The 25,627-nt window shown below is 36.4% G+C and overlaps 1 protein-coding gene and 1 non-coding gene across 3 annotated transcripts; one reads left to right on the top strand and one right to left on the bottom strand.

Moving 5' to 3' along the window:
• LOC112798440 (small nucleolar RNA R71) lies at window positions 1–109 on the top strand. The gene has a single exon (XR_003200051.1). It is a non-coding gene; the product is annotated as a small nucleolar RNA R71 (small nucleolar RNA).
• Window positions 110–12,730: 12,621 nt separating this feature from the next.
• Window positions 12,731–14,684, bottom strand: LOC112796796 (probable purine permease 5). 2 transcript variants are annotated; one of them, XM_025839410.3, is made up of 2 exons: window positions 14,505–14,684; window positions 12,731–14,014 (listed from the first exon to the last, which is right to left on the bottom strand). In XM_025839410.3, exons 1-2 carry the CDS (start codon window positions 14,536–14,538, stop codon window positions 12,948–12,950), a joined length of 1,101 nt encoding a protein of 366 aa, XP_025695195.1. In that variant the 5' UTR covers window positions 14,539–14,684; the 3' UTR covers window positions 12,731–12,947. The 2 variants fall into 2 exon arrangements, with proteins under 2 accessions (XP_025695195.1, XP_025695194.1); XM_025839409.3 differs by having other exon boundaries at window positions 12,731–14,017; window positions 14,505–14,655.
• Between the last annotated feature and the right edge of the window lie 10,943 nt (window positions 14,685–25,627).

Below are 25,627 nucleotides of genomic sequence, written 5' to 3'. Positions count from 1 at the left end.
AAAACATGTCAGATGGACATCTTTTGGTCAACTGCTTGTATCTTTCCCAAGCTTCATAGAGGGATTCACCATCTTTTTGTTTGAAGGTTTGAACATCCACTCTCATCTTGCTCAGCTTTTGAGGAGGAAAGAATTTATCCAAGAAGGCAGTGACCAGCTTATCCCAGGAGTCCAGGCTATCCTTAGGTTGTGAATCCAACCATATTCTAGCTCTGTCTCTTACAGCAAAAGGGAAAAGCATGAGTCTGTAGACTTCAGGATTAACTCCATTAGTCTTTACAGTCTCACAGATCTGCAAGAACTCAGTTAAAAACTGATAAAGATCTTCAGATGGAAGTCCATAAAACTTGCAGTTTTATTGCATTAAAGCAACTAGTTGAGGCTTAAGCTCAAAGTTATTGGCTCCAATGGAGGAATGGAGATGCTTCTTCCATCAAACTTGGACGTTGGCTTTGTGAAGTCACCAAGCATTCTCCTTGCATTATTATTATTATTATTTTCGGTTGCCATCTTCTTCTCTTGTTCGAAGATTTCTGAAAGGTTGTTTCTGGATTGTTGTAATTTAGCTTCTTTTAATTTTCTCTTCAGATTCCTTTCAGGTTCTGGATCAACTTCAACAAGAGTGCCTTTTTCCCTGTTCCTGCTCATATGAGAGAGAAGAAAACAAGAAAAGAAAGAGGAATCCTCTATGTCACAGTATAGAGATTCCTTTATGTTAGTAGAAGAAGAAAGGGGTAGAAGAATCCAAATACAAGGGATATAAGAAGTTCGGATTCTTAGATGAAGAGAGGTGAAGAGAAGTGTTAGTAATTAATTAATTAAATAGAATAAGAAAAGAGAAGGAAGATTTCGAAAATAATTTTTGAAAAAGAGGTTAGTAATTTTCGAAAATCAAAGATAAAATATAATTAAAATTAAAATTTAAAACAAAAAGAATTTTTGAAAAAGAGAGGGAGAATTTTCGAAAATTGGAGAGGGAAAAGTAGTTAGGTGGTTTTGAAAAAGATAAGAAACAAACAAAAAGTTAGTTAGTTGATTGAAAAAGATTTGAAATCAAAATTTAAAAAGATAAGAAGATAAGAAGTTAGATAAGATATTTTGAAATCAAATTTTGAAAAAGATAAAATTTTTGAAAAAAATAAGATAAAAGATAAAATAAAAGTTTTAAGAAAAAGATATTTTGAAAAAGATTTAATTTTTAAAAAGACTTAACTAACAAGAAACTACAAGATAAGATTCTAGAATTTAAAGATTGAACATTTCTTAACAAGAAAGTAACAAACTTCAAATTTTTGAACCAATCACATTAATTGTTAGCATATTTTCGAAAATTAGATATAAAAGATAAGAAAAAGATTTTTGAAAATATTTTGAAAAAGATTTTTGAAATTTTCAAAATTTATAAAAAAAATGAAAAAGATATGATTTTTGAAAAAGATTTTGAAAAGATAAGATTTTTAAAATTGAAATTTTGACTTGACTTGTAAGAAACAACTAATTTTAAAAATTTTTGACCAAGTCAACCCAAAATTTCGAAAATTTGGAGGAAAATAAGGAAAAGATATTTTTTTGATTTTTTGAATTTTTAATTATGAAAGAGAAAAACAACAAAAAATACTCAATGTATGAAATTTTTAGATCAAAACAATGAATGCATGCAAGAATGCTATGAATGTCAAGATGAACACCAAGAACACTTTGAAGATCATGATGAACATCAAGAACATAATTTTGAAAAATTTTTAATGCAAAGAAAACATGCAGGACACCAAACTTAGAAATCTTTAATGCATGAAAAATATGAATGCAAAGATGCACATGAAAAACAACAAAAGACACAAAACAAGAAATCATCAAGATCAAACAAGAAGACTTGTCAAGAACAACTTGAAGATCATGAAGAACACTATGAATGCATGAGATTTTCGAAAATTGCAAGAAAAATTTTTAAAAGCATGCAATTGACACCAAACTTAAAATTTGACTCAAGACTCAAACAAGAAACACAAAATATTTTTTATTTTTATGATTTTCTAATTTTTTTGTATTTTTATTATTATTTTTTTTTTCGAAAAATTTTTTTTGGAAAAACGAAAAAGAAAAGAAAAATTTTTGAAAAAGATTTTTGAAAAGAAAATTACCTAATCTGAGCAACAAGATGAACCGTCAGTTGTCCATACTCGAACAATCCCCGGCAACGGCGCCAAAAACATGGTGGACGAAATTGTGATCACTGTTCTTTAAGTTGTATGAAATTTTTATTGTGGCACCAGTTGATTTCACAACTCCGTTCAACTAACCAGCAAGTGTACTGGGTCGTCCAAGTAATAAACCTTACGTGAGTAAGGGTCGATCCCACAGAGATTGTTGGTATGAAGCAAGCTATGGTCACCTTGTAAATCTCAGTTAGGCAGATTAAATTGGTTTATGGTTTCGAAAATTAATGGTAAAAAGAAGACATAATAAAAGGGATAGAATACTTATGCAGATTCATTGGTGGGAATTTCAGATAAGCATATGGAGATACTGTATGGCTCAAGGACGCCTGCTCTCCTACTGCTTCAACTCAATCCTTCTTACTCCTTTCCATGGCAAGCTGTGTATAGGGGTTCACCATCAGCGGTGGCTACTTTCAATCCTCTCGGGAAAATGATCCTATGCGGCTGTCACTCGCACGGCTAATCGTCTGGAGGCATCACCCATGGTTGATGGCTACATCCCATCCTCGCAGTGAAAACTACGCTCACGCGCTCTGTCACAGCACGGCTAATCACTGGTTGGTTCCCGCTCCTACTGGAATAGAATCCCTTGATTCTTTTGCGTCTGTCACTAACGCCCAGCACTTGCAAGTTTGAAGCACGTCACAGTCATTCATTACCGGAATCCTACTCGGAATACCACAGACAAGGTGAGACTTTCTGGATTCCCAGGATCCTACTCGGAATACCACAGACAAGGTGAGACTTTCCGGATCCTCATAAATGCCGCCATCTATCTAGCTTATACCACGAAGATTCTGTTGGGGAATCTAAGAGATACACATTCAAGCTCTGTTGCATGTAGAACGGAAGTGGTTGTCAATCACGTGCGTTCATAAGTGAGAATGATAATGATCGTCACTTTCATCATTACACTCATCATGTTCTTGGGTACGAATGAATATCTTGCAGTAAGAATAAGAGAGATTTGAATAAAAGAAAATAGAATTGCATTAATACTTGAGGTATAGCAGAGCTCCACACCCTTAATCTATGGTGTGCAGAAACTCCACCGTTGAAGATACATAAGTGAAAGAAGGTTCAGGCATGGCCGAATGGCCAGCCCTCTCCATGATCAAGTGACCGAATATTCAAGAGATTAAACTGTCAAAAGATATCTAATACAATAGTTAAATGTTCTATTTATAATGAACTAGCTCCTAGGGTTTACATGAGTAAGTAATTGATGCATAAATCCACTTCCAGGGCCCACTTGGTGTATGCTTGGGCTGAGCTTGATTAATCCACGAGCTGAGGCTTCTCTTGGAGTTGAACTCCGAGTTATGACGTATTTTGGGCGTTCAACTCCGGATCATGACGTTTTTCTGGCGTTTAACTCCAGACAGCAGCATGAACTTGGCGTTCAACGCCAAGTTACGTCGTCAATCTCCGAATAAAGTATGGACTATTATATATTGCTGGAAAGCTCTGGATGTCTACTTTCCAACGCCGTTGAGATCGCGCCAATTGGAGTTCTGTAGCTCCAGAAAATCCATTTCGAGTGCAGGGAGGTCAGATTCCAACAGCATCAGCAGTCCTTTTGTCAGCCTTCTTCAGAGTTTTGCTCAAGTCCCTCAATTTCAGCCAGAATTTACCTGAAATCACAGAAAAACACACAAACTCATAGTAAAGTCCAGAAATGTGAATTTAACATAAAAACTAATGAAAACATCCCTAAAAGTAGCTCAAACTTACTAAAAACTATATAAAAACAATGCCAAAAAGCGTATAAATTATCCGCTCATCACCTACCTACTATATTCCCACCTTACCTCTTAATCCTATTTTTGTGATTTGTATTCCCCATGTCACACTTCCCAACACTCATCACCAATCACCTCAATTTCTCTTCCCAATCACCCCCTTCACCATTCACATCCATCCACTCTTCCCCATAAACCCCACCTACCTTCAAAAATTCAAAATCAATTTCCCACCCATTCCCAATCTAAATGGCCGAATCCACACTACCCCCTCTCCCTATAAATACCCTTCCATTCTCCTTCATTTTCACACAACACAAACCCCTCTTCTCCCACTTAGCCGAACCTACACCTCTCCCTCTCTACCATATTTTCTTCTTCTTCTTCTTCTTCTTCTCTTCTTTCTTCTCTTGCTCGAGGGCGAGCAATATTTTAAGTTTGGTGTGGTAAAAGCATAAGCTTTTTTTTTTGTTTTTCCATTACCATCAATGGCACCTAAGGCCGGAGTATCCTCTAGAAAAGGAAAAGGGAAGACAAAAGCTTCCACCTCCGAGTCATGGGAGATGGAAAGATTCATCTCCAAGAGCCATCAAGACCACTTCTATGATGTCGTGGCAAAGAAGAAGGTGATCCCTGAGGTCCCTTTCAAGCTCAAGAAAAATGAGTATCCGGAGATCCGACAGGAGATCCAAAGAAGAGGTTGGGAAGTCCTAACCAACCCCATGCAACAAGTCAGAATTTTAATGGTTCAAGAGTTCTATGCCAATGCATGGATCACTAGGAACCATGATCAAAGTATGAACCCGAATCCAAAGAATTATCTCACAATGGTTCAGGGGAAATACTTAGATTTTAGTCCGGAAAATGTGAGGTTGGCGTTTCACTTACCCATGATGCAAGGAGATGAACGCCCCTACACTAGAAGGGTCAACTTTAATCAAAGGTTGGACCAAGTCCTAATGGACATATGTGTGGAAGGAGCCCAATGGAGAATAGACTCCAAAGGCAAGCCAGTTCAACTAAGAAGACTGGATCTCAAGCCTGTGGCTAGAGGATGGTTGGAGTTCATTCAACGCTCTATCATTCGCACTAGCAACCGATCTGAAGTTACTGTGGATCGGGGCCATCATGATTCATAGCATCATGATTGGAGAGGAAGTAGAAGTTCATGAGGTCATCTCCAATGAACTCTACAAAATAGCCAATAAGTCCTCCACCATGGCAAGGCTAGCTTTTCCTCACCTTATTTGCCATCTGTGTTACTCAGCTGGAGTTATCATAAAAGGAGACACCTCCATTGAAGAGGATAAGCCCATCACCAAGAAGAGGATGGAGCAAGCAAGAGAGATCCCTCACGGCTCTCAAGAGATGCATGAGGAAGCTCATCATCAAGAAATCCCTGAGATGCCTCAAGGGATGCACTTTCCTCCCAACAACTATTGGGAGCAACTCAACACCTCCTTAGAAGATTTGAGCCACAATGTGGAACAATTAAGGGTGGAACATCATGAGCACTCCATCATTCTCCAAGAAATAAGAGAAGACCAAAGAGCAATGAGGGAGGAGCAACAAAGGCAAGGAAGGGACATAGAAGAGCTTAAGGACATTGTTGGTCCTTCAAGAAGAAGACACCACTAAAGGTGGATTCATTCCTTGTTCTTTATTTCTTTCTGTTTTCGGTTTTTAATGTTGTGTTTATCTATGTTTTGTGTCTCTACTTCATGATCATTAGTATGTAACCATGCCTTAAAGCTATGAATAAAATCCATTAATCCTTCACCTCTCTTAAATGAAAAAAATGTTTTAATTCAAAAGAACAAGAAGTACATGAATTTCGAATTTATCCTTGAATTTAATTTAATTATATTGATGTGGTGACACTACTTTTTGTTTTCTGAATGAATGATTGAACAGTGCATATTTTTGATCTTGTTGTTTATGAATGTTAAAATTGTTGGCTCTTGAAGGAATGATGAACAAAGAGAAATGTTATTGATGATCTGAAAGATCATAAAAACTGATTCTTGAAGCAAGAAAAAGCAGTGAAAAAGCAAAGGCTTGCGAAAGAAAAAAAATGGCAAAAAAAATAAAATAGAAAGAAAAAGAAAAAAAAGCAAGCAGAAAAAGCCAATAGCCCTTAAAACCAAAAGGCAAGGGTAAAAAGGATCCAAGGCTTTGAGCATCAATGGATAGGAGAGCCCAAGGAAATAAAATCCAGGCCTAAGCGGCTAAATCAAGCTGTCCCTAACCATGTGCTTGTGTCATGAAGGTCCAAGTGAAAAGCTTGAGACTGAGTGGTTAAAGTCGTGATCCAAAGCAAAAGAGTGTGCTTAAGAGCTCTGGACACCACTAACTGGGGACTCTAGCAAAGCTAAGTCACAATCTGAAAAGGTTCACCCAGTTATGTGTCTGTGGCATTTATGTATCCGGTGGTAATACTGGAAAACAAAGTCCTTAGGGCTACGGCCAAGACTCATAAGTAGCTGTGTTCAAGAATCAACATGCTTAACTAGGAAAGTCAATAACACTATCCAAAATTCTAAGTTTCCAGAGACGCCAATCACTCTGAACTTCAAAGGAAAAAGTGAGATGCCAAAACTGTTCAGAAGCAAAAAGCTACAAGTCCCGCTCATCTAATTATAATTAATATTCATTGATATGTTGGAATTTATAGTATATTCTCTTATTTTTATCCTATTTGATTTTCAGTTGCTTGGGGACATGCAACAATTTAAGTTTGGTATTGTGATGAGCGGATAATTTATACGCTTTTTGGCATTGTTTTTAGATAGTTTTTAGTAAGTTTGAGCTACTTTTAGGGATGTTTTCATTAGTTTTTATGTTAAATTCATATTTCTGGACTTTACTATGAGTTTGTGTGTTTTTCTGTGATTTCAGGTAAATTCTGGCTGAAATTGAGGGACTTGAGCAAAACTCTGAAAAAGGCTGACAAAAGGACTGCTGATGCTGTTGGAATCTGACCTCCCTGCACTCGAAATGGATTTTCTGGAGCTACAGAACTCCAAATGGCGCGCTCTCAACGGCGTTGGAAAGTAGACATCCAGAGCTTTCCAGCAATATATAATAGTCCATACTTTATTCGGAAATTGATGACGTAACTTGGCGTTGAACGCCAAGTACATACTACTGTCTGGAGTTAAACGCCAGAAAAATGTCATGATCCGGAGTTGAACGCCCAAAACACGTCATAACTTGGAGTTCAACTCCAAGAGAAGCCTCAGCTTGTGGATAGATCAAGCTCAGCCCAAGCATACACCAAGTGGGCCCCGGAAGTGGATTTATGCATCAATTACTTACTCATGTAAACCCTAGTAGCTAGTCTAGTATAAATAGGATAAGTTACTATTGTATTAGACATCTTTTGACAGTTTAATCTCTTGACTGTTTAGCCTTTGATTATTCGGTCTCTTGATCACTCAAGGGGGCTGGCCATTCGGCCATGCTTGAACCTTTTACTTATGTATTTTCAACAGTGGAGTTTCTGCATACCATAGATTAAGGGTGTGGAGCTCTGCTGTACCTCAAGTTTCAATACAATCACTGTTACTTTTTATTCAATTCTCTTTTATTCTTATTCCAAGATATACGTTGCACAACACTTTGATGAATGTGATGATCCGTGACACTCATCATCATTCTCACCTATGAACGTGCGTGACTGACAACCACTTCCGTTCTACTCTAGGCCGGGCGCATATCTCTTAGATTCCCCAACAGAATCTTCGTGGTATAAGCTAGATAGATGGCGGCATTCATGAGGATCCGGAAAGTCTAACCTTGTCTGTGGTATTCCGAGTAGGATCCTGGGAATCCGGAAAGTCTAACCTTGTCTGTGGTATTCCGAGTAGGATTCCGGTATTGAATGACTGTGACGAGCTTCAAACTCCTGAAGGCTGGGCGTTAGTGACAAACGCAAAAGAATCAATGGATTCTATTCCAACCTGATTGAGAACCGACAGATGATTAGCCGTGCTGTGACAGAGCATTTGGACCATTTTCACTGAGAGGATGGGATGTAGCCATCAACCAAGGGTGATGCCTCCAGACGATTAGCCGTGCAGTGACAGCGCATAGGACCATTTTCCCGAGAGGATTGAAAGTAGCCACCGATGATGGTGATGCCCTACATACAGCTTGCCATGAAAAGGAGTAAGAAGGATTGAAGGAAGAGTGAGTAGTGAAGTAGAGTTTCAAGAGGAGCACAGCATCTCCATACACCTATCTGAAATTCTCACTATTGATTTACATAAGTATTTCTATCCCTTTTTATTTTCCAATTATTATTAATTTTTGAAAACCCATAAACCAATTTAAGTTGCCTAACTGAGATTTACAAGGTGACCATAGCTTGCTTCATACCAACAATCTCTGTGGGATCGACCCTTACTCACGTAAGGTTTATTACTTGGACGACCCAGTACACTTGCTGGTTAGTTGAACGGAGTTGTGAATTCAACTGGTGCCACAATAATGATTTCATACAAGTACAAAAGAATATGGATCACAATTTCGTCCACCACCCATCGATGGCTCTCGCCAAATGCCAATACCAGTTTCTAAGTCCAACGGCATCGCTCCATCGGATATATAACTCGCCTCGCTCTTGCAACCTTTAATAGTAGATGTTGTACTCCTCCACCGTCCTTGTTACCCAATGTTGACCACATGTTTTTGTAAATGCGGAACTTTGAATTCCCTTAAGAAGTTGCTACCGATATGCCTAATACAAAACATCTACTACGCTATTGAAGGTTGCCAATCATCTCTGGAATAATTTACTGCTACCCAGATTGACTCATGTCGGTATGAGATTATCCCTATACCGTCGCTTCTAACAACATGCCTTTGTAAATTACTGAGAAAAAAGTGTCCTGCATCAGCGATCTCCCCCTCCACTAGGGCAAAGGTTCACCTTTGTTATAAATTATTTTAAATGTATTTTTTATAAATAATATTTGTTATTTATTTATAACAATAAGTTTTGAGTATTCTACTAATTTAATATTTATAGATAATTATTTTTATATGTATCTTTTAATTTGTATAATTATTTAAATATTAAAAAATTATTGCTTAATAAAAAATTATTGTAATGGTTATAAAACCGTTCTTTAAAATAGTCAAAGAGAACAGTTTTATTTTATTGCAACACTATAAAAATCATTGTCTAAAATCATCTAAGAGAACGGTTTTAAAGTGTAGCAACTTTAGCAACGGTTTTTAAGCGTATCTTTTGTATAATTATTTAAACAACATTAAAAAACCGTTGCTTAAAACCAAATTCTAGTAACGGTTATAAAACCATTCTTTAAAATAGTCAAAGAGAACGGTTTTATTTTGTTGTTATAAAATAATGAAAACTGAACTTCAACAGTAACACAGTAAAAAACCATTGTCTAAAACCATCTAAGAGAACGGTTTTAAGACGTTGCAGATTTTGGCATTGCTAAAACCCATATTTGTTGTAGTACTTCTTCAGTCCCGTTGTATAGGGGTTGTGTTTCTATTTGGACAATTGAGCCAACCATCTTCTGAACCATGACCGAGAACGTGATAAAAATCTTCCCAACAACCGAAAACTTTGGCAATGGACTCTCGCTTTGCCAACTGATGAATCCATATTTGATGATGATTTTTTGTTAGAATTGAATGGATTTCATCACATAAACTTGCACTTATTCCCTTGAATAGCATGCTTTTGAACTTTCCTCTCAAATTGTGCTTGATTATGAAAACATGCTCTTTTGTGCCCAATTTGATATATTTTATTCCATTAGCCTTCCATTCGATGCCTTGATCTTGGTTGTGAGTGATTTCAGGTGTATAAGGTGGGAATGGTTTGGAGAAAATGGAAGAAGAGCATACAAAGTGGAGGAAACATGAAGAATCAAAGGAGATGAGTTCAGAGACGTGTGCATGCACACAGCCTCTTGTGCATCCGCATAGGAGCCCAAGCAGAGCGCGTGGATCATTTCAAGCGCGTCACGCGTCTAGCTAAGCATCGCCTTGTGTGCGTGCGCACAGCCTTGTGTGCGTACGCACATGAGGGAATTTTTGCAAAGTGTACGGATGCACACGCCTGTGTGTCCGCACAGGTGTCTGCGCATGACTTCATTAAAAAGCACGTGACTCGCGATTTGAGGGCTTTGGAGGCCCATTTCTGAAGTCTCTTAGCTCATAATAGAGGGGGAATGAAGGACATAACATAGCATATCATTAGTATAGTTGAGGAGTAGGAGTAGAAGGTTTTTAGTTTTAGTTTTCTCTAAGTTTTTCATCATCTCTACTAGGGTTTCTATTAGGGTTTTACATTCAAAGCACCATTTCCATTTTTTATTTTGGATTTTTCTAATCTCATTGTAAGTATTCTCTTGTTATTACTCTTTATAGTTGCATTGTCATTACTCTTTCTTCTAATTCAAGTTATAGTTCAATTTCACTTCTCCTTTGCAATTTCAATTCCTTGTTGATGAATTTGGTATTTGATGTTCGTTCTATGCTTTCTTATGTTATTCTTGTTGATTGAGATTAATTGTTGCTTTTGGTTCCAAGTCTTTTCTCTTTTTTCTCATGTTTAAGCTCTTTGCCTACCAAGTATTTGACAAAATATCAAACATGATTTTAGGCTAAATTTTTGTCTCTTGGCTTGGATAAAGTGAGCCATTGGGTTCCTAGAGTTGGAATGTCCAACATTTAGTGTCAATTCTTAGATTGTTAATTGTCCTTGTTCCCACTAACACTAATTTGTTGCTAAGGTAATTAGCAAGTAAGTTAGGATTTGTGGGTTAAGAACACTTATACTCATTTAACTTACCTTCCGATGTGAGGATTGATCTAGTGAGACTAATCCATCATAATTGTCATAGTTGTGGTTCCAACAAGGAAAGGACTCTTAGCTCACTCCAAGCCAAGACCCCTTTTATGCTTCCAATCCTTCATACATTGCTATGTTAATCTCTTTCATACTTTACTTGTTTATATTACATAGTCGGTTCTTTAATCTCTTTATTAGTTCAATCATTACAATTTTACATGTTCTTTTATTGCTTTATATGTTCATTTCTTTATTGACAACTCCTTGATCCCTACAATCGGAATTTGCACACTCGTTGCTCTCAAGTGATTCCTTGGGAGACAACCTGGGAGTCAAATACTCTCGGTTTTAATTTGGTTTTAAATTGTGACACATCTTATGAATTTCCAATTTGACCGGTGACCGATTGTTGGGTTTGGTCTATGCTTGCAACGTTGACCCTCTTTTAGTGTGAAAAATCCAAACCTATGCAATTTGGGCACACGCATCACCAACCAAGCCTTTTGGTAACTGATGGTATAATTGAACCTTGACTGGACTTCTGCAATTATAGATTTCACGTTGATGGATGGGTCAGTCTCAACCATTGGCCTTATAGCCTCAACAACTGTATCCGAGTCCAACTTTGAATGATAATGTGAAATCATTCCCGTGGTGCACATGTGCCTACTGTTATACCTGCGTATCTCCCAACAACCTTTTTTTCATATCAAGCTGGCTCGGATAAGCTAAACACACACACGCCATATGTCTCGTATTTTGCATAGAACATCTGTGTCTCAGACTCGCACACATTGTAGTCGACTCCTCTAGAGATAATGTAACTTCTAATTGTTACGACGACTGACTTTCTAGAACTATATTCCATTCCAATCCTGAACTCTCTGTCTTTAGGATCAGCAACACCTACAGAAAGCAGACATCATCATTTATTGATCCATCCAAAATATAAATTAACAAAAATGTATTATTCACTCATCATGTATCCATGTTTGCATATTCAGGGAATTTCAGTGCATGTATGGCGTCAAGATCTAAGTTACGCATAAAATGGAACGTCCATCGATTGACTAACTACGGGATGAACCACTACATTCTCCGCTATTGCCTTAACTCCCACATCACCATCCTTGTCTTTATTGTCAGCTTCATAAGTGGCTTCGAAGTCTTCTTCGCTGTCACTGTTTATTCCTTCGTACACTTCCTTCGTACACTGTAGCTCTATTATTCTCTATATCTAAATCATTTTGAATCCCATTTGCCTTTATGTTTTCAAAATCAACATATAGCTCAATCTGTGGCTGTCGCATCTGAGTCTACTGGTGAATTTGAAACATATTCTGCATACTCGCTTCGCCAATGATCGACATAATATCAAACTGTATTAGACTACAAAAAACTATAACCGAATTCCAATATAGAATATTGCTCACTCTCCTCAACAAACCGTTCTCCATGCTTTGACAGAGACCGTTCTAAAGCTCCACGAACGTCATGGTGCATGGAACCACAAACGAAAATAGATTCTGACACACAAACCTCACTCCCTCTTAAGTATTTTATATAATCTCACTGTTGCGATAATACTACCAAATTTGCGGTACCCTCCATCACACCAGAAATACACTCAAACAACTCTTATCTCCACAATAAAATGGTACCAAGCTTAACCTTATATAGGCAGAGCATTTAACACGCACACCACGTGTTGCATCACAGAGCGACATGTCAACAACACGTCCCCACATGTTGAAGCTGCCATCCAATCACACTTCGCCACATCATTAACACGCCCCCACGTGTTGAAAGTTCCTCAAATCACACATTGCCATGTCAACAACACAGCCTCCACGTGCTGCGTCAGCACGCCCATCACGTGTTGATGCTGCACATCTAACACGTCTACCTACATTCAAATACACTAAAAAATGCCATTTTCATTCAAAACACCAACATACTCTCATTAAAAAAAAAATGAGCCTATATTACAAACGAATAATTGAGGCGTACATATAAAACATACTAGTCAATGAGTAACCGAGTCCTATACTCCAATAAACATACAACATTTAATGCAGCCCTTCGGACAGAGGTATATTCATTATTCAACTAGAAAGTGGATACTGGACTCGACATTCTACACCTGCTTTCTTAAGATGATTTTTCACCCATAGAACTGCCATAAATAAATGAGCCAAATCCCCATACGGTAATCAACAATGAGAGGATCTTGAAACCACTCATTGGGTCATGAAGCAATATCACTGCAGCAATGCTTGTTATCGGAGTTCTGACTGCATTAAGCACACCTGCTAGCACAGTCGAAGCCAAGAAAACAACGGCGGTGGCTCCTAAGACCCCCAACTGAAATGTGATTGCACCCCAAATGATTACAAGGTAATAAGCTGCTCGACCGCCTTTGAAATTGTTAGCTTCAGATGCCATTCCTTGAAAATCACGGCTCAAAAGAATCCCTACAGTGGTGAACGCAAATGCAAAAAGAGATACCATAACTTGTTGTTCCAGAACAACAATGAAGGATCTTCTTCCGACTAACTTCACAAAGACCAACTCCGAGAGGGCAAAAATAAGCCCATGAAGAGCAGACCCTAATATGTCCCACACGTATCCCATGATGTACTGGCTGTCACTGATGCCAGGATATCTATCTGAGCTAGAATCCAATGCGATAATGGTCAATCCAGCAGTTATGACAACAATAGAATTTATTATCGAAGCATTGATTTGGTTCTTGACAAGAAGGTAACCGAAGAGCGCAGAAAACACAAGGGAAGATGATGCCACCAGTGAAGCAGTAGATGCAGGGAGGTATGCATAGGCGTAGGCATACATGAGGTTGTCAGCAGCACTTAGAAAACCCAAAAAAATATAAGATAGAGCGAGTTTTAAACTCAGCGGCGTTGGAGAGATTCTCTGAAGAAAGTATGTAGGAAACAATATCAGAGCAGTTAGAGGCCATCCAGCCACAGACACCCAAGATATGATCCACTTGCTTTGGCCGCCATTATCATAATAAACGCGAGACAGGATGCTGGAAGCAGGAAATGCCACGAGCATTGCTACGATTCCAAGAATGAGAAGAATCCAATAGGGGATTGGCCTTCTTTTGTATGCATCTCTAGCCTTAGCTGTGAATTCGAAAATTTGACCCCAAACTGAAGAGGGAGGAGTTGATGATTCTGGCTCCATAGATGATTCTGCTATAAGAAAAAGCATAGGTTCAGTAAAACAAAAAGCCTTTTATACTTCTACACATATATCAACAAATTAATGACTTGTACATTAAATGAGAAACAGAAAATCATGGCAAATGTCAATACGGGGCTACTTTGTCTTCAACTGTTGAGTATTACATATTTTCGTCATAAACTAAACAAGGGATTATGCAGACCCATAACAGATGCAAAAACAAAAACAAACCCAAGTATTTAACTCTATAACATCAAAATTTATTTCCAAATTTTGGAGCATTCGGGAGTCATAAAATTGTCAACTAATCTGAATTCAATACAAGCTCCGAAATATTGATAAATGGAATGGCGAAATTGGAAGTTAAAACCACACAGCAGAAGTTGGTCAGGGGGACATATATTATAGCTTTGGTCACCAGCATATCTTCACGTCACTAAATGAATAAATAAATATGAATTAATTTGATTCAATCATTTCAAATCGGAGACAACCTACCAGGTTCAAGCAGCGGCACAGACGGCAGTGGCATGGCGGTCTTATTGGAGAATATGATTTGGGGTTTTAATGTGATGTAGTGTGCGAGAGAGAACAGTTACGAGTGTGCGAGTGACGCAATTGGTTACCGAAAAAAGCAGAAAAATTTATTTTATGAAGGACCTGATAAGAATATTCGAAATACATGGATGAAAATGGATCCGTACAGAGAAAAATAATTCTCCTAAGTTAAGCCCATTAATTTGTATAATTACAAACCAATCCGGTTCGATAAAGAAAATTGGGAATGGTTAAACCCAAAAAAAATAATATAGTTGTTAATCAAATAAAATAAATATATTTTAACAACTAAATCTTTAAAAAGTTTAGAACCAATCTAATAATAATGGATGACAATTATATGTGATTTACTTATATTAAAAGTTACTATTATAAAATTATTGTTAAATTAGTGCTAATTTTTTTAAAAAAATAGCCATATAAAATATATTTAATACAATTCGAAAACTCTTGAAATAAAATTAAAAAACATAAAGCCTAAAATTTTTTTAAAATTTTTAATAAATTTCAAAGACAAAAAATATACTTTATCCTTTATTTTAAAAGGCAACGGATTCGTTACTTCTTTTTTTTTTACGCGGAAGTAACATTAACAATCGTAAAAATATTTATAATTTGAACCTCGCATTATTGTTTTTGAAAAATTTGGTAATTAAAAATTTGTCTCTCTGCTTTTTATTTTAACATATTCCCCCTCCTTTTAATCATAATTTCAAAGAGATGAGACAGTTAGTGTTCTTGTTTGTTTCTAGTTTCTACTGCCATCCCACCACACATTCAGGTCCTCTGTGTTGTTGTGCTTTACTTCTGTCCCTGCGCCACTGTCACTCTTGCTCATCTAGGATTTCAGAAGATTGCGGTTGCTTCTATCACCAGGGCCGCCGCACCACAATTCTACCGCAGTTGCCATATATCTAGCCCCCTATGCGTTGAGTTTCGCATCGCCGCTATGTTCCTCTTCGTCACCATTATCTCCGATCTCGGTCCTTCTCCTTCATCTCTGCCCCTGCAAACTACTCGTTTAAGGTTTTATTTTTATTTTATTTTATTGTCCTTTCTATAAAAATTATGTGAATTTAGATGCTCTTATTCTTGTAGGATTCCATAGTAAATTTGAAACTCTATGCAAGTATAACTTGTACCTAACTCAATATCTCTATCTTTGCCAAAACATAAAATGATTTATGTGAATATTGAATATAGAATGCTTGTCAAGTTAAGTATCTATGATCAAATGTTTCTGATGATGAACTGTTCAAAACTGTTCTCTTTAGGTGGCAATGGCATAAGATAGTAAGCATTTCTAAGAAATGCATTTTATGGCCTTCACCTGGCCTGTGAAGCATCTACTGTTATTTCCGAAATATGAATTTTATCATTCAACAAGAAAGCAAAACATATTTTCATCATAATCATAATCCTTGTTTTACTTTTGCATAGAAGATGTTAATAACCTATTGCTTAGACTATCCAGTGAAGCGCCAAATGAAGTGTATTTTTTACAACTATTCAGTGAAGCGCCAAATATAAATTCAGGATATGGTTGAACCATGCTATTGCTTATTCTTTGGATTACATTATATCACATCAATTATACCTAGCAATGCTTGTTTTAAATTTTTAGGTGGGCAAACAACCAAAGTGCTCTTTTATGTTTGTACTAATTTGTTTGTTTACAATTGAATTTGATTATTTACATTACTTTTTGTAGGCCTATAATAGCATCGCAATTGTTATTGACAAATGAAGTATTTCTTGATTGATAGAACATTCGGAAACCAACTTAAATTTCTTTCTCACCAAAAGCTTTTCTTTTGAATTTGGTTGTTATTTTCTCTCAGATGTTAAAAGAGGTGGCAGCAGCAATCATTCGGATTGTCTTGACTCTGTCCATTTTTTTTTCAAGTTAAAAACTTGAAAACAAACCTACATTTTGTTTTGATTTGTTTGTCTTTTTTGTGTTCTAAGTGATTCTATAAAATATAATACTACACTATGACTAAATGTTGGATCTCCTTTTAAAATCTGTAAGCATAGTTTATTCAGTGGATCGAGTTAAAAGTGATTTTTACCTATAAAAATAGATTTGATTTGTTTGGTATTCTAGTTTACGATATCAAGCCATGACACAGCTCATGTTTCTATAATACAAACTATTCATATTCAAGAACTAGAAAATTCCAATCGGCTTGGAATATAACGAAACTAGTTTAAAATGTGGTTAACGTAAAAACATAAAAAACAAGAATGCGTATATATTTTAGCTAAAGGATGAGATAATAGCTCTATTTGGAATATTGAAGCCATGGAGTGCCATTAAAAGCATTTGGAAAGCTTTAGAAAAAGGAACAAACACAAATAACACTCCATTTATATATTTCACCTCAATTAACCTCAATTTTTGACTTCAATTTCTTCAAGAATAACCAAAACTCATTTTGGGAACCTTTCATTATTGTTCTAACTAAATAAAACATTCAAGAAAAAAAATTACAAATAACGAAGGTTCTAATGCACCATGTAGTAACTTAACAGCATATATGACAATCTTTGGCATTCGCATAGACATTTATTTAAGGGTTAAGTACGATTTTGGTCCCTAACTAAGGTAGGGGTAGAAAATTTTTTTCATCCCCAACTTTTTTTGCTTAAAAAATCGTCTCTAAGGTTTTAATTAGTTTTAAAATCGTCCTTTTTTACCAAATTTTTAATTTTTATTCCAAAAATATCCTTAATTAAAAAAATAAAAAAGAAAGAAAATGGGTTAAATGGGAGAAGGGATCACGATGGGGGGAGGGGAAGGAAGAAGAAAGGGGAAGGGATCACGAGTGGAAGAAGGGGAGGGGGTGATGAGCGGATATTTTATATGCTTTTTGACATCATTTTCATATAGTTTTTAGTAGTTTTTGTTTAGTTTTTATTGAGCTTTATAGGTTTTAGTGTTAAATTCACATTTTTGGATTCTACTATGAGTTTTTGTATTTTTGGACAATTTCAGGTATTTTTTGGCTGAAATTGAGGAGCTGGAGCAAAAGTCTAATTCAGAGACAGAGAAAGCACTGCAGATGCTGTCCAGATCTGACCTGCCTGCATTTGGAAGAGCGTTTCTGGAGCTACAAGAGTTCAAATAGAGTGCTCTCAATGGCTATGGAAAGCTGACTTCCATAGTTTTCTAGCAATATATAATTGTTTATACTTTGCTTCAAATTAGAAGGCCCAAAACTAGCGTCCAACGCCAGCTTCTTGCCCAAAACTAGCGTCCAGCGTCCAAAGAGCAAAGACCAATATACAAACACGTAGAAAGGACCCCCTAGCTGGCGTTCCACGTGCAAGGAACCTTGTAGCACGTGGATCTCATCAAGGCTCAACCCAATCACTCACTAAGTGGGCCCCAGAAGTGGATTTTAAGGAATTTTATTTACGTAATTCAGGAGACTTTAGAACCTTTTACACTTCTCACTAAGAGAGGTATGCCATATTTTTATTTTACCGTTGTTTTTACTTCAGTATGAGTTTCTAAACCTCCTAGGTTGAGGCAAGGAGCCCTGCTAAGTCCTATGAATTAATTAAAGTACTATTGTTTCTTCTTCGATCCGTGTTTGATCTATCTCTAAGATGCATATCCGATCTTCATCGTGGTGAGCAGGATGATCTGAAAAATTATCTCTGTTCATCACATTAAGACGAACGTGCCTGACAAAAACTTGCGTCTACTTGGGTTCGTGTGAGTACCTAGAAGAAAAGCACGAGCCAACAGCTATGTTTATACGTCTCTCAGACATTTAATCCACGATTTCGTTGGGGACTTCTCGAGACACCAGTTCAGCCAATCTCCGGTGTGATTAGGGTCTCCATGGCATAGGCTAGAATTCAAAGAAGCAGCATTCTCTGATCCGGAAGATTCAACCTTATCTGTGGCATTTTGAGTAAGATCGCCCAGAGAATGGACTAATATGCGCTTCACCCTCCATTGGATTGAATGACCACGGCCAATGGCCACGGCCAACGGTGTTCATTCTGTAGCAGAGGAGATCAATGATCATGGGCAATGGCTTTGATCACTTGTAGCCTACCATATAAGAAGATCATTCATAAGCAAAGAAGACAGTAGTACCAGAGTTACTTCAGAAAGACAAAGCAACTCCAACTCTCAACCCTATTCCTATTATTACTTTCACTTCCACTACTCATATGACATATAATCATTCAAGGTTTACATAATATTATAACTCCTTCTGATTCCGCCTGACTAAGACATGTAAGACAACCATAGCTTGCTTCAGGCTACGATCCTCGTGGGATCGACCTGGACTTGCTCAGGTATTACTTGGACGACCCAATGCACTTGCTGGTACTACTATTGTACGAAATAGTGTGGATTTTGCGTACACGCACACCAGGTTTTTGGCGCCATTGCCGGGGATTGTTGAGTTTGGACAAACTGTCGGATTGTCTTGCTCCCTAGATCAGGTAATTTTTAATTTTTATTTTTGTTTGAGTCTTTTAATTTTTGTTTTCTTCCTAAAAATTTTCAAAAAAAAAATCCTTTTCAAAAATATTTTTCTTTTCTTTGTTCAATTTATGTTCTTGTTGAGTCTTTGATTTTTGCAAGAGTATAACTTTGTTTAAAGTCTTTTATTTTTATTTTCTTCTTCTTCAAATTTTTGAAAATTTCAAAACCTTTTTCAAAAATATTTCTCTTTTTTTTTGTTTAATTTTGTGTTCTTGGTTTGAGTCCTGCATGTTTATGTTTTTCAATTACAAAAATTTTAAAACTTTTCAAAAACCTTTTCCATATAGTTTATTTTTGGCCTTCTCAGAATTGTCTTTGAGTCCTTCTTTCAAAATTTTTTTCAAAAAATAATTTTTCTTTGTTTAAATCTTGTTTTAATTTTTATGTTTAGTGTTTTCTTATTTATTTTCTTGTGTTTTTCGAAAATTTTGTTTTGGTTTCCTAAAAATTTTAAATTTGGTGTTCTTTTTTTGTTCTTGTGTTCTTTGAGTATTTAAATTTTGTTCTTGGTGTTCTTGTGAGTCTTCAAAGTGTTCTTAAGTCTTCTATGTGTCTTGATCTTAAAATTTTTAAGTTCGGTGTCCCTTGATATTTTCCTCCAAAAATTTTCGAAAAACAAGGGTGCTAGATCTAAAAATTTTAAGTCTTGTGCCTTTTTTGTATTTTTCTCTTTCATCATAAAATTCAAAAAATAAAAAATATCTTTTCCAACTAATTTCGAATCATAATTTTCGAAAATTACTTATAAAATTCAGATTTTGATTTGAAAATTTTATCTTATCATATCCTAGTTATCAAGTTTTCAAAAATAAAAAATTTTCAAAAATAAAAATCATATCTTTTTCAAAATTTAAAAATCTTATCTTTTTCAAATTTCAAATTTTTAAATCATATCTTTTTCAAAATCAATTTTCAAAATCTTATCTTGTTAAATAATTTTCAATTCTCTTTAAAATCTTATCTTATCTTATCTTTTTCTAATTTCAAATCTTTTCTTATCTTATCTTCTATTTTTTTAAATCTTTTCTTAATTAATATCTTGTCTTCTATCTCTTATTTTTCAAAACCACCTAACTAACTCTTCTCATCCTTAATTTTCGAAAATATCTATCTTCTTCTCTCTCATCTTTTTCAAAACCACCTAACTAACTCTCTTCTCTTCTTAATTTTCAAAAAATATCTCCATCTTCTCTCTCTTCTTTTTAAAAACCACCTAACTAACTCTCATCTCTCTTAATTTTTGAAAATCTCCTCTTCTCTTCCCTCTTCTATTTTCAAAAATTTAACAGTTAAAATTTAAATAGTTTTACATTAATTTAACTTAATTTTTGAAAATAAATAATAAATAAATAAAAATAAAAATATTTTAATTGTTATTTTTTTTTTCTATTTATACTACTCTTCTTCTCACATCTATATTATTCAACTCTACTCCCCCTCTCTCATCTTCTTTCTTCTTTTCTTTTACTCTATCCCCTATTTTCAAAGTATACTTCTTTTATTTCTTTTATTTCTTCTTCTTCCCTCTTCACATCTTACAGGGAGTCCTTTGTTCTTGAATATAGAACTCGCATTTGGTTTCTATTTTATCGTCTTTCTTCACATCTGACTTTGAGGAGGAGCTTCTTGCCAATTCGAACAAAGAACTTTCTTCCTTTCCATCTTTTTTTTTGGCTTCTTGTTTATGAGCAGGAACAGGGATAAGGAACCCCTCTTGACTCCTAATCCTGAACCTGAGAAGATTTTGAGGAGGCGTTTACAACAAGCTAAAGCACAACACTCCGGAAGAGACCTTTTAGAAAATTTTGAACAAGAACAAGGAGACATTGCCGAACCACAAGAGGAGCCTAGAAAGGTCCGTGGTGACTTCACCATGCCTACCTCTAACTTTTATGGCAGAAGCATTACTGTACCTGCCATTGGAGCTAACAATTTTAAGCTTAAGCCTCAGTTAGTCTCTCTTCTACAGCAGAACTGCAAATTCCATGGATTTCCACTGGAAGATCCACATCAGTTCTTAGCAGAATTTTTACAGATCTGTGATACTATAAAGGCTAATAGAGTTAATCCTGAACTGTACAAGCTGATGCTCTTTCCCTTTGCCTTAAGAGACAGAGCTAAGTTCTAGTTGGATGCCTAACCTAAAAAGAGTCTTGACTCTTGGGAAAAGCTTATTAATGCTTTTTTTGCTAAGTTCTTTCCTCTTCAAAAGATGAGCAAGATTAGAGTAGAAGTTTAAACCTTCAGACAAAGAAAAGGTGAATCCCTCTATGAAGCTTGGGAAAGATACAAGCAGCTGATCAGGAGATGTCCTCTTGACATGCTCTCAGAGTGGTCCATCATAGGCGTGTTCTATAATGGCTCGTCTGAGATGTCCAAAATTTCATTGGACAGCTCTGCAGGTGTATCTCTCCACTTGAAGAAAACACCTGCTGAAGCAAGAGAGCTCATTGAGATGGTTGTAAATAACTAATTCATGTACATCTCTAAGAGGAACCCTGTAAGCCGTGGAATTTCTCAGAAGAAAGAAGTTCATGAAGTGAGGCTTTGAATGCCATCTTGGCTGAAAATAAGATCTTGACTTAGCAAGTCAACATGATCTCTCAACATCTCACTGGGATGTAAACTGCAGCTGGCAGTAATCAGGAAGCTTCTCTTGAAGAAGAAGCCTATGATCCTGATCAACCTACCATGGAGGAGGTGAATGACATGGGAGAATCCTATGGAAACACTTACAACCCTTCATGGAGGAATCATCTTAACCTTTCATGAAAGGATCAACAGAAACCTCAGCAAGGTTTCAATCAAGATGGTAAGAACCAGAATAGGTTCAATAACAGACCACCATTCCCATCTTCTCAAGGGAATATAGAGACATCTAAGCAGAGCCTTTCTAACTTAGCCTTTCTAGTCTCCAACCTCACAAAGACCACTCACAGTTTCATTAATGAAACAAGGTCCTCCATTAGAAACTTGGAGGTGCAATTTGGTCAACTGAGCAAGAGGATCCCTGAGATCCCTCGTGACACTCTTCCCAGTAATACTGAGGTTAATCCTAGAGAAGAGTGCAAGGTCATAACCATGAAGGTTGAGGTTGAATTAGAGGAGAATGGGAAGGTGTTGAATGCCAATGAAGAAGCCTTCACTAGGCCTTCAACGCCCACAATGACAGCAAGCCTGGCGTTAAACACTAGTGAGGAAGCCCTCACTGGGCGTTTAACGCCCATCATGGTAGAAAAGCTGGTGTTGAACCCCAGCCTAGGAGCACTGGCTGGGCATTCAACGCCCAAACAGGAAGTCTTTCTGGCGCTAAATGCTAGTGAGGAACCCCTCACTGGGTGTTCAACGCCTAACTAGGTAGCCATTCTGGCATTGAACGCCAGTGAGGAACCCCTCACTGGGCGTTGAACGCCCACCAGCCTAGGGAAGCTGGCATTGAATGCCAGCAAGGACATCCCTGCTGGGCGTTCAACGCCTAGAATGCTAGAGAGACTGGCGTTTAACGCCAGTCAGGATGGATAGCAAGGGCGTTCAACGCCCAATAAGCTTACAGGGCTAGCGTTAAATGCCAGTCAAAGCATACCCTCTGAGTGCTTAAAGCCCACTCAAGAACCCTCTAGCTCAAAACCAAAGGAAACCATAAAAAAACCATTGAGGTTCCTTTGAATGCACTTCTACAGTGCATGAGTTCTGATGACTACTCATCCTCAAGTGAGGATGAAGACACTAGGGAAGAGCAAGTTGCTCGGTATCTAGGAGCTCTTATAAAGTTGAATGCCAAACTATTTAGTATAAAGCCTCTGGAGGAAGAACCTCCACTGCTCACCAAAGAACTCCATGCTTTGGTTCATCAAGAGCTACCTTAGAAGCTTCCAGATCCTGGACGCTTTCTGATTCCTTGCACCGTAGGCACTATGACCTTTGAAAAGGCTCTATGTGACCTAGGGTCAAGTATTAACCGTATGAGTGGATGCCCTTCCTTCCATCCACTTCTTTTCTTCTCCTCTTTCCATTTCCTTCCTCCTCCTTTTTTCTTCCCTTCTTTTACCCCTCATCCAACACTTCCAAACACCATTGATAACCATTTATTTTAGTTAGTTAATTAGTTAGTTGGTTAGTTAATTAGTTAATTCTAGTTTAGTTTTCATTTTATTTTCTCTCTTTTCATTACAAGTGTTGGATTATTGGCTTTGTTTACTATGCATTGCTGCCTCTTTATTGCTTAAATGCTATTTTAGCATGAATATTTTTAGATAATCTTTGTTGGATTCTATGATTGAGGTTATATTTGCTACTTGATTTTGAGTTTTTCATGCTTACCTTTTGAAAAATACCAAGTGATGAGAATTGCCTTCGAGCTTGTGACTCTTTTGAATTGCATGTTGTAGCTAGCCACCATGTGATATGAACCATATTCTTTGATTAGGAAATCTCTTGATATTAGATGTTGAGCATTTACCTTAATGCATTGTATTTCATGATCATATGCATCCATATGCTTATAGCTTGAATGCCTTCATACTTCTTTAATGCTTGTTTTATCTTACAAGTTCACTTAAAGCATCTCAAGCATACTAGAATGAGTAAAGTGCATGCTTCTTTTTGTGACATAGCTTTTTATGCTAATGTGTGTTCTGAAAGGCACAATTTAGAATTCACACACTTATTTGTCATTAATGTCACACTAACTCACTCACTCAATTCTAGTGATTAGTACCTCATTCCAACAATGTTTGCTTCCTTGCTTTTATTTTCTCATCTTATGGTGTTATATTTTTATTTTTCTTACATGATGCACCGGAAGCAAAAAATGAAAACGAAAGCAAGATAAAGAACACGCAGCGACCGGTTGACCTACCAGCTGAAGGTAGCGATCCGGAGAGTCGTCGTACCCCCTTACTCATCTTTGAGTGCACCGAGGACGGTGCAAACTTTTAAGTGTGGGGAGGTCGTCCAACTGATCGGTGATTTTGGGTGACAAGTTTCTAATTCCAACACTTTTGCATTTCATTTTAGGTTTTTAGGATTTTTACTTGTATTTTCTTATTTTGTATATGTATACACAATAAGCTTAGTCAAAATAATGAAATTTTTCGAGAAAATTATCTATAGGGCACCTCAATTGATTTGAGTGAAAATTTTTCATAGAACTTGCTTGAATTATATATATTGTGGATCATGTTTTTGAGCTAAGAACACAAGCAAGTGAGTTTTGAGCCCAATGGTGTGGTTACCACTTATAACCACTTATTTTTCCTTCTTGGGTGCATTATTCTCTTTCTATGATTGTGATATTTGATTTGTTTGATTCTTTATGCCCATTATTTTGTGTATACATGCATTTATATGATTGAGGCCATCATTTCATTAGCTCACTTACCCAAATATCCTTACCTTTGATCTTCCATTGTTAGCCAAGTTGAGCCTATGATTAACCCACTTTGTTCTTTAATTTAGCACATTACAAGTCCTAAAGCAAAAAATAATAAATGTCCTTAATTTGGATCTTTGATTAGCTTAGGCTAGTGTGTGAGTATCATTCAAGTGTGGGAAGGGTCATTGGGAGAATAAAAGGGTAGTTTTGTGTTGTAAATATTGGAAATTGGATACATGCTCATGTGTAATGAATGTATAGACCTTATGCATTGATACCTTTGTATATACTTTATTGCAAAAAGAAAAAAAATGAGAAAGAAAAAGAAAAGAAAAGAAAAGAAAAGAAAAATAATATGGAAAAGAAAAAAAATAGAAAAAGAAAGAAACAAAGAAAAAGAAAGAAATAAAAAAGGAGACAAAATGCCCCAAAGTAAAGTTCAATAAAAGTCAATGCATATGTGTTGTGATCAAGAAAAAAATGCATGAGTATGTGAAAAAGTGAGAAGAATGGGTAGTTAGGTTAGCTTTGAAATTGTATAGGATGTCGTAGGTTAGGTGGGAAGTTTAAGCTTATCAAAGATTCAAATTTGAAGCTCACTTGACCAAATATCCATCCTACCTTAACCCTAGCCCCATTACAACCAATGAAAAGACCTCATGATATATGTATGCATGCATGAAATGTATGTTGATTGTTAGAAGAAAAACAAATCTTAGAAAGCATGATTAGGAAAGAATTGAGTGAATTGACCCTAAACACTTGAACGAATAGAGTGCAAACACATCCGGTGAGGGTTTGATGCTCAGTTACATGTTTCCACCTATGATTATCACTTTTCATGCAAGTTTGTAAAAATATTTAAGAACTCAATCCAATTGTGGATTATACTTGCTAGTCCTTAGCCCTTGTGCATATATGCTTCTTAGGAATTGACTTATTTTGACCAAGAAATTGCGTTCATTTAGATAGTTGCATTTAGATAGGTTGCATATAGTTTAGTTCCATTGAATAAATGTCATGCCCTTTACTTCATTCTTAGTTTAAGCATGAGGATATGCTTGGTTTAAGTGTGGGGAGGTTGATAAACCCATTTGTAGGGTTTATCTTGTATTGATTTTCGGAGATTTTAATACCTTTTACCCACATTTATTCAATGAATTAGCATGATTTTTT

Source organism: Arachis hypogaea, chromosome 4, assembly GCF_003086295.3.
Source record: "Arachis hypogaea cultivar Tifrunner chromosome 4, arahy.Tifrunner.gnm2.J5K5, whole genome shotgun sequence".
Taxonomy (NCBI): domain Eukaryota; kingdom Viridiplantae; phylum Streptophyta; class Magnoliopsida; order Fabales; family Fabaceae; genus Arachis; species Arachis hypogaea.
This window is presented reverse-complemented; position numbering and strand designations above follow the sequence as displayed.

What these genes read in the sequence shown, in the direction of transcription:
- LOC112796796 (XM_025839409.3), bottom strand. Translation starts at nt 14,538, where the DNA reads ATGCCACTGCCGTCTGTGCCGCTGCTTGAACCTG. An exon ending in TGTGCCGCTGCTTGAACCTG is followed by an intron (nt 14,018 to 14,504) that starts GTAGGTTGTCTC and finishes TTTTTCTTATAG; the next exon opens with CAGAATCATCTATGGAGCCA.